Genomic DNA, 15,314 nt, shown 5'->3' with positions numbered 1-15,314 from the left:
GACAGTACCCACCCTTCTAGCTAACATGGGGAAGACGGAGGCTATTTCTTAGTTGTAGAGAATTTGCTGACAGGGAACGTGGTAGGCTGTGTTAAAGTCCCTAGTTCTTCCCTCATTGTGTCTGTGCCTCTACCTTGTCACTTTGCTTTTCCTCCTACTGAAGAAGTCTTTCCCTTCTCCTCAACTCTGGATTCGGCTGTATGACTTCCTGTGGATGACAGCATGTTAGTGAGTGTGGCAAGACCAAAGGCTTGAAAAGTGCTCGCACGAGTGGGCTTATGCTCTCGCGCCTCTGCAGTTTGGTGAAGATGTCCATGCTAACTGTACAATCCCAGGGGAAAGGTGACAGATGTACTGCAGAGACATCAGTCTTCAGCTGACCCACATTTAGCGAGAAAAAATGATTGCTGTTTTAAGCCACTGAGTTTTGGAACTGTTCGTTTATATGTTTTTTTTTTTTTTTTTTTTTTTTTGGTCAATAGCTACATGAAACAGGAAGTAAAAGCAAGGCATTTGTTGTTGTTGTTTTAAAGCCTGAGAGGACTATGAGAGAAAGAGGAGACACAGAGGGAGAGAGAAGAGCTAAGCTTTGCCCCCGAGAGCAGGAGGTGTGTTTATAAAGGGTGAGGAATAGGACTGAGGGCAGGGGGCTCGTGTCCCCCTTTCCCATTTGGGGTTCTGGGAGGCGGCTGCCATGTAGGGGGTCTTGCACCAATACAGGGCAACCCAGCCTTGTTAAAAAAGGAAAGAAGAGTGAGCAGGCAGCCTCTCAGTCTTGAAAGGAGTGGACTCTGAGATAAAGCCAATGAGTTTCCATTAGGGCTGCCCTGGGGGTGATGACATCTGTCATGGGAAGGATGAAGGGCATGATAGAGACTAGGGGTCTGTCTCAAAGGAGAGCTGTAGGCAGGGGGACAGAAGGAAGCAAAGGGAACAATGGCAGATGCTCCCTTGGAGCACTGCAGGAGTCAGACAGGGACTACAAGTTCACTAACCACAGATTTTTTACCATCAGGATGCTGCGCTAAAGGCCAGTAGATGCAGGTCATGCAAACCTAGGGAAGGACAGCATGATCCCTGTCCCTTCCTGTGATGATGTCAAACAAACACTTAAGCTGCCACATCCTGCTGCCCATCCCCGTCTGTATTCTGTACACCTGGTCACCACGTTATAGAAAGAATCAGGGATGGGGAAGGCCACTGGAGAGACTGGCCATTGCTACTCAAGAGGGACAGAGCACAACCAGAAGCGACCGTTGAAATGATCGAGGCAGACTCAACCACAAACTAGACTGGGCATTTGGTGGGTTTGCCCTTGCTATCTGGAAGGAAGATCTGATCGTCATAGATAAATAAAGATGCCACGTTTCCTCTGCATATCTGAGTTGTCCTATGCATTACAATATGCAGTTCTGTTACAGCCACACAGCCTTTAGTTTAATGTCCCTGCAGCCTTTTACTCACTCTGTTAGAAGTTTTTCACCTGGCAGATGATGTTGTCTTTCTAAAGTGTCAACCTGGTCAGCTATTCTCCTTATTAAAAAAAAAAAACAACAAAAAACACCTTCCATGACACCTTTTTGCTCCCAAGGTTAAAACCTTAACATGCCTTGTAAATAAATCCTGTAACATAGAGACGCTGCCAGGGCCCTGCCTTTTATCTCTACACTCACCTCTGATCCAAAGACCAAGGCCTGTGATCCCCCATGCTCTGTGCTTTTTTTTTTTTCCTGGCCTGGGGAACACATTGGGCAGGACACAGGGTAAGCAGGAACTGTTGGGGAGTTAATAGTCCTGGCCCAACCTGGACAGGGAGGAAGTGGAGTGATGCCCTGGCTTCCACCTGCATCAGTTTAGATACTGAGGCAGGTTCTGCACCATCTCCCACGATTCTCCACTGGTTCTGAGCTCCACTGCCCACAATGGTGAGTGACTTGATAATGCTCCGTTTCTTCCCCTTCACTGCTCTACTAATATGCCCTGGGATCCTCTCCCAAGTCAAGTGTATTTCAAACTCTCATCTGCTTGCCCTTCCTCATCTCCTCATCTCCTTGCCACTCCTCCCCCAAGAGGCTTCTTCTTCCCTGGAACATAGGCTGGGGCTCTGATCTCAAGTGCTTCTCTTGGGTGAACCCAAAACAAGACAGGTGATCACACAATTTATCAGCTTCCACTGGGTCATGTGTTTAGAGTGAATCTTGGCATTGCTGATAATTCATTCTTGTCCCAGCAGGAGCAAATTGGGACTGTCCTGGGCAAAGGAGGACATTTGGACCCAGTCGTAAAGTATCACTTGACTCTTCATGCTGTAGTTTCAACCACTCTGAATGAAGCCTGCTTTGGTTCCTCAAACTTCCTTCACAGCACACTGTGTTTCCAAAGATGCTCACAACCATACCTCCCACCCCACATGTTCCTTTACATTGGGAATTTGTCACAAAGTCACCAAGAAGTAGAGTCTGCTTCTCCTTTCCTGGAATATGGGCTGGAGTCCAGATTTTGGCCAATAACTTGTAAAAGGGACACAAGTAACTTCTGAAGTGGGGTCTTAGGGGTCTCTAGCTAGTACCTGGACTTTTGGGAATGCCTGTTCTTAGAGCCCAGGTGTCACGCAGGGAGGAAACCCACGTGGCCATGATGTGGAGCCGTGAGGGAGAACCGAGGCCCTCGGGCTGACAGCCTCTGCTAGACTCCTGGGCGTCCATAACATCTAGTCATGTTAATGCCTCACCTGAGATCACATCCATTCAGGCCACGGAATCATCGTGAGCAATCAAAAAGGACTGTTCTAGCCACAAGGTTCTGGGTAGGTTGTTGTAGAGCAATTGGAGAATTGGAGAATTGGAAAACCCCTCTTCTTTTTGCTCTCCATGCCACCCTACTCCTTTACCCAGACAATTGTGACTTCTCACTCAGGTCTCAGCTTCTGTGCCACCTCCTCTGGTATGCCTTTCCTGGCATACCTTCCCTGGACCGGGTGAAGCACCCTTCCTACTTGTTCCTGAAGGATCCTGTACTTCCTTCTTCCGTTCGCCCTGTCACGTGTGCTTCTACTTCCTCTCTTCCAGATAGAGCTCAAGCCCTCTAAAGGCAACAATTGTGCCTTTCTTGAACACTACTGGTATCAATGGCATATAAATGCCTGGAATATGGGAAATGATCACTACATACTTGCCTAATTATGACTGAACAAAAATAGCTAATGTGTATTACATACGCACTATGTGACAAGACCCTGCACTATCTCTTAAACGTATTATTTTGCCAAATCCTGTGAAGTATGGTCGATTACTATCCCTATTTTACACACAAGGAAATAGAAGGCACAGGATATCAAGTAACGTTGCATGGTCATACAGATTGCAAGTCATTAAGGGAGAGTATAAACCCACGTGGATAGCAAAGTCTGTTCTTAGTTCTAACTCTTATGTATCAAGCAGGATAGGTGAAGTTGTGCCACAGTAACAAATAGCACTTTAGTTTCAGTAGCTTAAAAAAGCAAGAGTTTTTTTTTTCTCTTTTTTTTCTTGTGCTATAGCTTTGTCATGAGTTGACAGGGTTGTCTCTTCATTATGGTCATAGAGGGACCCAGGTGATGAAAACACTATGGCTTTTAGGTTTTCCAGTCCCTATGACAAAGGGACAGAAGGACTCTAGAGGGTCTTGCACCAGCAATTAAACAGTATAGCCCAGAAATTTGCATATGTCTTTTCTACTTATAACTTTTGACCAGAAATATTCAGTGAGCAGTATAATGCCTACCACAGTATACCACCTCACCAGTGAGTGGAGATAGAAGTACGTCATTTCCTGCTGTGTGAAAAGTCTTTGCCAACTTTCAACAATGTTTTGGAAAGCCCTCAAATAAGGATCTTTTATCAAAAGATCACAATATTCACATTTTAGAATATAATGGAAATCATAGAATGGCTACCAATAGGTATATCTTTTGTCAGAATTGTTTTAAATAATAGCGGCTTGGAAAATATTATGATCTGGGAGCATTAAGACTTACACACAATGTTAAATTCAAATGGATATTTACCTTTAATTTTATCATCCAGACACTGCCACTGACAAATGATTAGTCAAGCAACAATTGCCCTGCGTCCATATTCAACTTTCTCCAAGCATAGTTTCTCAAATTTATGCAGAGGAATTGCTGCCTTTTCCTTATAAAATACATCTAATTTATTATGAGTTTATATTACTGTGATTTACAACCCTGGCACAAATAGTTAATTGGAAAAAAATTACGAAAGAGGGCTCATAATTATCTTTCTGAACATTAAAATTAGAATGAATATGCCATCCTGAAAACAGGCTATTTCACTGACATTCACAATAGGATGAGCAGTGTGCACTGACGCTCTTCTAATTCATATCTAGCCTGCATCCACAGCAGTGACTGCCATCAAGGAGCCCTGAATCAAATTACCCTTTCGGTTCTCACATGGAACAGGAAGAACGTCTCTCTACTTCAATGTTGCGTTTCCCATCTTTTTAAAAGAGAAAATTACTCCCATGGTAAATCATATGGTTTCAAGGGTTTTTAGGTTTGCTCTAATCTGGCCTCACTCAATTCAGGAAACACAAGTACAAACGAATTTCCAGTGAGCCTTTGTTGAAATCCTCTCAGTAATGGAGAGTCCATGGCCTCAAAATGGCAGCCACTCATTTTTTTAAGTAGCAGTAATTATTAGGAAGTCCTTCTTATAGGGACTGAAGTCTTGCTTTCACTAGTCTTCTCTGGTCCTGGTGAGTCAGCCTCTCTGTGGCTTCCCCTGTCCAGGTTACAGTTGTCCAAGTCTGGAAATGGATTCTCTCATGTCTTTTAATCATATCTTAGTATCCCCAGGCCTCCTGATTTTCCTTTTGGGGGGAGAGGTTTTTGTTCATCCAGTCTTTTTAGCAGAAGATTAATATCTGTCCTAAAATGAGGTGCTTAGGGATAGGCCATGACATCCTGCTGGAGTGTGACTGTCCTTCTTGCTCTGGATATGATTCTCTTATTAACATAGCTCAGTACTGTACTTATTTAAACATAAATCACCCCAACATATTGGCTCATACCAAACTCCCCATGAAATCAACCTGAGTCTTTTTCATGACACGAGGAGGTCTTCTGTCTTCTACTTAGTTGGGTTTCCCCCCCTTTTTTTGGTTTAATGCAGAAGGTAAGTCTGTCTTTATTATATTTCATATCATTATTTTATTCTGTATTTCTAGGCCATCCAGATGCTTTTGAAGGTTTTTGTTTTAACCATCCAACTTATTAAATCATCCTCGCAGCTATGTGTTATTTGTGTAATTAATATACATTCTATTTGTATCTTTATCCAAGACATTGATAGAAACACTGGGGGGAAAAAGTAAACAGAAAATCCTGCTTCAGGCTTTGACTTATATTTTTCTCCCTCGATTTAAAGACTTTTGAGATACTATTAAATCTGTTGCTGGAAATCACATCTGTAAAATCTATGACTTCACTCAGCTGGTAAATGATAAAAAATGGACATAATGAGAGCTGATGAAATTTCTACTTTGTGGAACTTTGTTGCTAGTGATTCTGACTTCCTTCTAGAAGGGTTCAGAAACGTAGGGCAGATGAGAGTCAGTTGCTAATGGAAGTCATTGCCCTGGGGACAAGTGGCAGCATCTTACCTTCCTGTCCTGTGCATGCTTCCATATCCACATGGGGATCAGGGACTTCCTTACAGGTGTTTATATGTTCTTTATGCAACTCATTGACACACACACAGTGTATGTGCACAGCACAATTTTCCTTTGGTCTACAGAAAAATCTGGGTGTAACACTCACTTGTCACAGATTAATAGCACAGTAAATTTTTTTTAAATTTTATATGCTTATTTTTGAGAGAGAGAGACAGGGTGCAAGCAGGAGAGGGGGCAGAGAGAGAGAGAGGAGATACAGAATCTGAAGCAGGCTCCAGGCTCTGAGTTGTCAGCACAGAGCCTGATGTGGGGCTTGAATTCATGATCTGTGAGATCATGACCTGAGCCAAAGTGAGACACTTAACCGATTGAGCTACTCAGGCACCACCACCCCCTTTTTTCTTATGTTTATTTACTCAGGCACCACCACCACCCCTTTTTTCTTATGTTTATTTATTTTTAAGAGAGAAAGAGTACAGTATAGTAAATTTTTAGTTTCAGAGGATGGTGCCTTTATGGTGTTATTGTTCATGACTTTGAAGGTCCATGCTGCGTTAGATGTTGTGATTTTGCTCACGTGTGAATGGAATCATGTAGCCCAAATTACCGATGAACCAGAGAGTGTTACTTAGAGTGAGGGAAGTTATTAATATCCCTCAGCATTCCCGGCAGAACTTGACTTTGTGACTTTCATGAAGCCATGGAATTCACTGGTGCAGGTGTGAGTTCATGGTGGATGTCACTCTAAGAGTATCCCAGTGTAGCGTCTTCAGGAATATCATACTATCATGCTGTAGAGTCTGTTTTGAAGGAATGATTATGGCCCTGAAGGAGCACTTAACATTTTCAGTTATTCTTGACTGAATTGCAGGAATGCATGAGGCGAGACGCGGGTACTCCCCCGTGCCTCACGATGGACTTTGTACGAATGGCGAGGCTGTCCTCCACTGAACAGGCACTTCTTGTTGTTGACTGATGGCATCCCCACTGGACAAGTTCCTTTGATCTACTTAAGGCCACGGGCTCTCGTCAAGTGAGCCCTACCTTGAAAACCCTGCGTGACCACAGACCAGATAAGTGACTCTGGCAGCTGGCTCTCTCTGCTTCCAGATGAGGGTAACAGTCATAGCTCTGGCTTCACTGGGTGGCTGTGACATTTAGCATCACATCTACACACACGAGATGTTTCGCACAAAGCACACAGTGTGTGGTTATGAATTTCAGCCTTCCTTCCGTTCCCAGACAGCCACTGAGCAAGTGGCACCCCTCCTGTCTTTTCCTGAGGACGCAGCCCTTCCCTCAGGGGGCCCATGCCCCACTCTGCTTGTCTGCTGCCTTGCCTGGTGTGTTCCTGCTTCTGAGTCCAGGAGTACTTTTTGCTCTTGGCCATATTCTGGTGTGAGATGTGGGACGTGTCCCTCAACCACTTAACCTCTACTGCCCCCCTCTGATTCTTCCTCTTTTCCTTTCTTGGTCAACCAGCACAGGGACTATGGCAAAGGGGTTGGGGGTGCAGGCCAACGTGTCTGCCTGCCTGGGTTCAAGTTTAGCTCCACCTCTTACTAAGTAGGTGGTCTCAGGCAAGATGTTTAACCTCTCTGTGCCTTGGCTTTCTCATCTGTAAAATGGAGACAGTCTTGCATGCTCTTGAATAATCATCTTGATGATCTCATAGACTCACTCTGAAGGTCCAGTGAGTTTATCTATCTACGGTGCTTAGGATGGAGGTCAGCTTGCAGGAAGTCCCATAACAGCCTACATCATTGTTGTTTTCCTTATAGGTCAGGTCACCTATTCTCCTAATTATATGCCCCGCCCTCATCTTTTAAAATGAGTGTGTATGTGTGTGTGTTTTATACAATTAATGACATTCTTTCTGATCACCACTACTTGCTGGACACAAACTCACCTTCTCCTTGGCCCACGCATCACCCACCATCTTAATCATTTCCATTCTTGGCTCACAATACACACTCTCATAGTAAAAAAAAAAAAGAAAAGTCTGTATGTATATGTATATATTCTTCCATTGACTGTACATGAATCACTTAAAAATATGTAACCAATCACATCTGTAATTTAATCCAGACAGAGCTGATCTATGGTGAGAAAGGGCACGAGTGACTGTCAGGTTCACAACCACACACACAGGGTGAGTGCTGCACCACAACTTCCACATCCCCACTGGCCTTCCAATTTGCCTGTAATCTCAGCGAGCGCTCTCAGAAGGAGAGGAAGACCGGAACACGCTGATGTGTTTAGACAAAGAAGAAACCACATTAAACACTGTTAGTAGGTGCGGATCTTTAATGAGCCAATGAAGGAGCAGGGAACAGGCACTTGGCTTCACTTGTGTTTCGGTTTGTATCGCAGCCCAAACGACCCTGGCTCTGCTTCCTTCATGGACACAGTGTCCACAACCACCAACCACAATGTGTTTCAAGGGCAAAGCAGTGGCTTTAGAACATATCGCTTCAACAATTTACCCCCAAGATGATCTGATAAACATTCTCTTCTGCATCACTGAGAACAACAACACACCTCTTGGACCAAGAAGAAAGATATTGGTGACCGAATCCAATGATAAGAAATTGACCCAGTCACTTAAAAAAAATCCAAATTCACATCACCTAACAATTCTTATGCCAAACATATTCTTACCGTACGTTTATACCTATAGCACAGAATTCTTACCTATAACTTTTCCTAGAAAGAGCGACTTGGGAGAATTGAACAGGGTGTCAGATGAACTCGGCAGATGGTAACTCACAGAAGGATAATGATCAAGCTGTAGGGAGAAAACAAGAGACACTTTTAGAAGGATATGGCTAACCTGTGCTGGCATCAAATCTTCCTGGGGGGGATGACATCATTCTTGGAACTCCAGCGTCTGGATATCTTATTTCAGCAGGTGCTGACTCTGAAACACCAGCCTGAGAAAATAGGAAGACTGTCTATTCCTTCTGTGGGGTTATTTGAAAGCAATCTGAGCTTGGTAAGTGAAGACTCCTGATGAATTGTTCTTCAGCGTAGGCACATTTTTTTTTTTTTTTTTTTGGTGAAGAATTTGTGCACATTTTCTGTTGGATTAAGATCCTTGCTCATTTTATGTATTTTGCTTTTTAAAAGTTTATTTTTATTTATTTTGAGAGAAAAACAGAGAGCGAGTGGGGAAGGGACAGAACGAGAGGGAAAGAGAGAATCCCAAGCAGGATCTACAGCTGTCAGTGCAGAGCCCGATGTGGGGCTCAAACTCACGAACCATGAGATCATGACCTGAGTCAAAATCAAGAGCTGGACACTTGGGGCACCTGGGTGGCTCAGTCAGTTAAGCATTTGATTTCAGCACAGGTCATGACTTCACAGTTTGTGAGTTTGAGCCCTACATCGGGCTATGCCCTGGTGTTGCAGAGCCTGCTTGGGATTCTCTCTCTCTCTCTTAAAATAAATAAATAAACTTAAAAAGAAAAAAAGAGTTGGACACTAAACCAACTGAACCACCCAGGCAACCCCCTTGCTCATTTTAATAAGAGTAAAGTCTACTTGATCCAATCTCCAGTATTAACCTCTGAGATAGAAAATGCTACATCTATAACAATGAATAACGATGCTTATTGTCCAGGTTTATTCACCTTTCCATACTATAAGCTTTCAGACCAATACTGATCTTTGGTATGCATATTCAAATATGAACATATATACATAAATATGTATATTCAAGCGTTGAAACTCAACTTGGGTAAAATATAGTTTTTTGGCTTATCAAATTAGGATGATACTCCCACAGGGCAGGGACATTAGAGCCTGGAGGGGACAAAGACACATTTGCTCCAGAATGTCTCGTTCTTTCCGAGAGGAGGTGAGTTGGCAGTGGAAGGACGGGAAGAGAATCAGGTGGAAAGAGCTTACAGATAATGGCTGTCCGAGCCACGCACATTTCTGATGACATTTCCCACGAACGAAGTGCAAACGCTGGGGTCCCCGTACGAGGATTTCTCTTGTCCTCCGCGTCCCAACATGGCTTTTCCTGCCTTAGCTGTCTTTTTACAACTGATACGATCTAATTCTGTTTCCCCCACTGGGAGCCCCTAGAGTTTTCTGTGCCACTTTGTAGCCACCTGTGAAAAATCTCTTTCGCAGCCTTTCGCTTCTCTTGAGATGGGTTGCGTACCTGCTAAGGTAAGTGGGGTGAAGTGCAGACCAAGGAAGCACTGCACCACGGTGCCTGCGCTGCTGGGATTGCACACAGGGCCTTGCTGAAGGCGGCAGCACAGACTCCAGAAACTGGAGCCCCCCCTGTCCTTGGGGGTCACCGCCAAGACGGGCGAAGCTTCAGGAAGCCAGGCTGCTGTCTGCACAAACAGGTGCTGGGAAGCGAGCTCATCTCCTGCTCCACGTGGACAATGAGCCTCTTTGAGGAATGACCTCACCTGACTCCGGAGACCGCTTACTAGAGACTCAGGGCTTATTGAAAAGCCGGGGTTCAAAGACTCATCGCATCTCTGGAATCTGGGGAATTCTGACCTGTAGAGCCGGTATAATAAAAATATTGTGTGCGAGAACTGGTGGCACTGGAACAGAGCTCCAAAAACACTGGTAAAGCAAACGCTGGCATGCTCACCTCGAACTCTAAAGGGTTTTCTATCATTTTAAGTGCATCACTAACAGGACACTTATTCTGCCGAGGGAATCTTAAGACATTTTAAATCTCACGAAGTTGCTATGCTGGCTGCTGAATATTAGCTAGCTGCTTTGGCGCCATCTGGTGGCAAATGTAGGTAACTGCTGCTGTCCTTCCCTCCACTTCCATAGTCAGAAAGTTTTTTGGTCAAAAAATATACCCATAGAATGCCAACATAATCCAATATGATCAGCTACCCTACATGCTTCACAGCGATGCTCTTCCCCTAAATACTTCTTATATTTTTATCTGTCTCAAAGAACTTAAAGATGGATTCAAACCATGTATGTTCATTATAGAGAAAATAATAGTATAGATTTGCAGAAAAAACCCCACCTGGTGATAATTAGTGTTTTTATCAAGTCAACTTTTGCATGTATATTATTTTAATTTTTTTTACAGAAATTGGATGGAACCCAGCTACACATATTGCTTTGTATTTACTTTTCATTACTTAAAGATGTAGTATGAAATTCTGTGTCAATAAGTCTACAACTAAGTCATTATTTGTCATGAATTACTGGTATCCCGTTTTATGAATATTCCATACATAATTTTAGAAACTGTCAAATTTTGATGTTTAAACTTTTAGATTTCTTTTGTCTTTTGGCCCTGTACAGTGTCAAGCACATAGTGGTCCTCAATAAAAATGTGTTGACATTTTTAAGTCAACTCTTAAAGTAACTCTTAAAGTTGTGAACAAAGGGGCGCCTGGGTGGCTCAGTCCGTGAGGTGTCCGACTTTGGCTCAGGTCATGATCTTGCGATCTCTGAGTTCAAGCCCCACATCTGGCTCTGTGCTGACAGTTCGGACTCTGTGTCTCCCTCTCTTTCTGCGCCTCTCCAACTCATGCTCTGTCTCTCTCTGTCTCAAAAATGAATAAAGGTTAAAAAAATAAAAAAATAAATAAAGTGCACACAGAGTGAAATCAGTTCTCAGATGTGGCCTGACCCACCCCATGGAATTACCTTTCTTCCCTTGAACTGTTTCTATGGATCCAGACCAGACTGACTTGGCTGTTTAGCAGCCCTTTAATATTACTTGTGTTGAGCTCACAGTAAAATAAAATTCCTGGCTTACTTTCAACTTTCCTCCCTTCCTGTATATATGGAGTTAAGAACTTGAACCAAAACCTAAATTTTATGTCTACTTATATTAAGGTTTATTTTTTCTTTTGTGTTGAAGGAAAAGTTTCTGAATCTTGATGCTGTCATGTGAAATATCAGTGATCCTGCCTGGTTTTGATTTATTGTAAATGTTCCGAATACTCCTAAGACTTACTTCATCAAGGAAGTGGGGTCTCAGAGTGATGCCTCCGTGATGGCACAGCCTGGGGACAAGCCCTCCAGATGACATTAAGATGCCCTGTGCAGTTCCCTCCTCTCCCACCCCCCATGGCCCACGTGCTACAAACGCCTTCTGTCTCCCACTGCACACACACACCACAGGCTAACATGCACCTGCTTCCTCACCGGCACTCCTGCGGGTGACTTCCTGCTCAGCCAGCAAGCAGACCAGCTCGAGGCTGGCCAGACCAGAACCCCTCTGCTCTCCGGAGGGCTGAACATCACACCTTCTCCAATGGCGTCTGAGATCCTCCACTGTTCCTCAGGTCTGGCGGAGCCTCTAGGAACTTCTACTAGAGTTCCCTTCTATCGTCGGTTCCCTTTATCGTAGTTAATTCTTATTTCCAAATCCCCCATGTTTAACCCACTGTGCGGCTTCTGTCTCCTGACCGGGCCCAGACAGCTACACCAGGAAAGGAGGAAGCATGTACTGAGCGACAACTGTATGCAAGGCTTGCTGGGCTTTTCACATCTTATTTACTTCTAAATATTGGATAGGTGTCCTCTTCTTTGGTAATACAAAAAAGTGTCCAAAGTCAGAAGGAGAGTAAGTGGCAGAATTGGCATTGCAGCCAGAGATCAAATGGTAAGCTACCAGAGACAGTCTCCAGAATTAGTGCAGCCATCCCCACTAGGAAAGGGAGAGGATCGGCCGCATTTTAAGTATTGACATTTGAAGGAGGAAATGCATTAAAAATCAGATAAGGCAAGAAAGGCTGAACCTGAGAAGCCCAAGGCCATGTCACACTACATCATTTCACGTGTATTGCCAGGTAGCCAGCCACCTCCTTTCCAATGAGCTCTGGTGCATTTGCCATGGTTAAGTGTAATAATTTCAAGGTAATTTCTTTGGGGTCCACGTGAACTATTTTGCTGTGCATTTAGCTGGTGGTCATTTTACTGGCAGTTAAGAGGCAATAAGAGATTGTGTAATGGAGGCTCATAAAAATTAAGGACTGTGACTCCATGTGCCTCGAGGTGACCTTAAGGGAGCACTAATTTGTTCAACATTTACCATTATACCGAAATCGAAATCGGGCTGGGGCCCTTGTCCTAAGCGCCAGAGTTGAGAGCTTTAATGTTCATTCAGGTATTATTTTACAGTTTCAGTTCATTTGCATTTGTAAGCCTGCGTTTGAAGGGATTTCATCCGCCTTGCTTGTGTTTTGGGGGTGGAGTGGAGGAGGCAGGGAAGGAACGAGATGAAAGACTGAAGCAGCGCAGATTCCGTCCCACCACTGGAGGGGCAGCTCCACCCCAGATGAAGCGACACTCTGGACAAATATCCGGGATGTCGTGCCTCCTTTCCTCATCCTGAGTTTTGGGTAATACGTGGAATTAGCTCAGACACACTGAATCAGAACATACCATCTTGATGGGGGTTTCTATTCCGCGTTGAAGCTGAAACCTGACCATGAGGAAAGGTCATTGCAAACAGATATTAGGGACGAAACCAATCAGCTTGTCTTATCCCCAAACTCTCCCTTCCCCTCCATCCCCACCTGGCCCCCCCCCCTCCCCCTATGGATGTTATAGGAGAAGGAGTTTGAAGAGCAGAGACTGTACCTTTCTCTCCCATCTTAACCTCGTCCCACCTGGGGGCCCGCAGAGGGGTCCCTGCAGGCTGCTCACAACTGATAACTGACCGAGAAAGGGAAAGAGCGGGACTCAAGCCTGGCACCAAGGGCTCATGCACTACAGTGACTCTTCCTGACCCCAAGCCACTGTGTTCTCATTGGTGGAGAGGACACGGTAAACTTACGTGAGAGGGGGAGACAGTAATGTGGAATTTTCGTGGGTCTTCTACCAGCTACAGGGCTGCCGCCTGTCTCTCCCTGTCCCCTGGCTAGACAGTGACTTTATGAGGACAAGGCCAACCCCTACCACCCGTCCCCCTCTGGGAGCCAGCGCCTGGCCTGATGCCATTCAGGCTTGGGAAACCTTGAGCCGGGGCTGAGCAGGCAGAGGGAACACCCCAGATGTCAGAACCCAGGACGGCCCCTCTCCTTTGGACTTGTGGCTGCTTCTTTCCTGCAGATTTATCTAGTAAACCTCCTGGCCCTTTTATGGCCCACATGGAGTGGGCCTGTATCACCTTAGGTGCTTGCTTAATATTTATTAAAGGAGTCATCACTGGCTGAGCCGCACTGAAGTGTCTGTGTGTGTGTGTGTGTGCGTGTGTGTGTAAGGCATGGGAACCCTGGCTCTTACTTCCATTAGAACTTGGTTCTTCTAGGAGAGCTCTGTGGATGACCCAGTGATGGAAGGCCTACAGAACTCTGCTGCCATCAGGTTTGGGTGAATATGTCTGAAGACTGCGTGAAAGGAGACGGGCTGATGGCTGATCTGTGACTCTGAATCTTTATGCTTTGGTTTCCTTCCCGCTACTCCGAGAGCCTCTGGGAGTAGACACTGGCCCACTACTCAGTGTAGCCCGTTCCCGGGCCCACACGGCATCACTGCGGGAGCCAGCGTGTTGCCTCTCCCAGTCTATCACTGTCAGGCCATGTGACTGTCCCTCCAATTCCAAGAGTGACCAGCGATGCAGACGGTAGGTGGCCACCTGGGGTGTTGATCCAGTGAGAGGTCACACTGTATTCTACCTCAGTTTGATTTTGGTCTACACAGCTCCTGAGCCCCACTTACAGAGATACTTAAAGGGAGGAAAGAGGCCAAGAAACACTCTCCTCTGTAGCTGAACGATGGGATGTGTGAGAAACAGTCCAGGTTTTATGACTGGGTTAGTGATGAACGTCTGTAATGGAGGTGCCCAGTGTGTTAGTGGCCTCCATGAATGGGGGCGTTAACCAAATAACTCAGTTACCTGCAGATACACAAGCCAGGGAGCCTTTGCGTCTTCAGGACAAGATTAGAGGAGAAGGTGGCATCTTCCTAGAGTGAGGAGAGGGAACGGTGGAGTGTTCTCCCCTCCCTGCTGCCTCTCTTCTCGGACCCTACTCAACATCTCCCAGTCCTTTGGACCCACTGAGTCCTCTTACACATGCTTCGTTCAGGGCTTTGTAAGTGCCTGGTATTTGCCTGGCATGATCTGTTCTCCCTTCGCCAAAGATAATGAATGATTCCTTATCCTGGGAATTAATATCTGACCACTCTCTTTTTTTCTAGCCTGATGCCTCAGCGCGGGGCCCTGGTGAGCTGGGCTCAACCATCATCTCCTTAGCCCCTTCTCTTAAGCCCGCATCTGGCTCTGGGGTCTCTGTAGCTCCAAGACAAAGCAAAGGAGACTTTGCCTTCACAGCAAGGAAAGATCCAGCCGAATCCACCAGCCCCAAGTCTTTCTAGAAGAGAAAACACTTTGTCAGTGGGAGCTGGGGGCTCTCTCCCAACACAGCCATCTGACCATGGGGAGGGAAAGAGGAGAATATGTGGCTGGAATTCGCTCATTTTCTCTGGTTACTGCTCTACCCTCTCCAACACCTGGGTTGCTAGGACCCTGTTTCTCTTCCTTGGAGGGTGGGCGGGACTGGGAATCCTGCTCTCCTGGTGAGGGTCTCTACGGGGACTCTTCCAGACTTCCAGTGTAAGAGAGGAGAGGCGTTTTGTGGGTGTGGGAACAGGGATGGGAGTCAGGTCCTGGTGCTGCCACTCAA

At 45.3% G+C, this 15,314-nt stretch overlaps 1 protein-coding gene across 1 annotated transcript in view; it reads right to left on the bottom strand.

Annotated features, from left to right (window-relative positions):
• Positions 1–15,314, bottom strand: part of CNTNAP2 (contactin associated protein 2) — a gene marked incomplete at its 5' end in the record, with an annotated part of 359,481 nt that overhangs the window by 111,946 nt on the left and 232,221 nt on the right. Inside the window, one exon of the mRNA XM_039253885.1 lies at positions 8,371–8,464. Coding sequence (XP_039109816.1) covers positions 8,371–8,464 — 94 coding nt within the window. The remainder of the gene's footprint in view (positions 1–8,370; positions 8,465–15,314) is intronic.

This window comes from Hyaena hyaena, unplaced genomic scaffold, assembly GCF_003009895.1.
Source record: "Hyaena hyaena isolate Hyena2069 unplaced genomic scaffold, ASM300989v1 scaffold_471, whole genome shotgun sequence".
NCBI lineage: Eukaryota > Metazoa > Chordata > Mammalia > Carnivora > Hyaenidae > Hyaena > Hyaena hyaena.
Note: the sequence above shows the minus strand (reverse complement) of the source record. Positions and strands in the feature narration are given on the sequence as shown.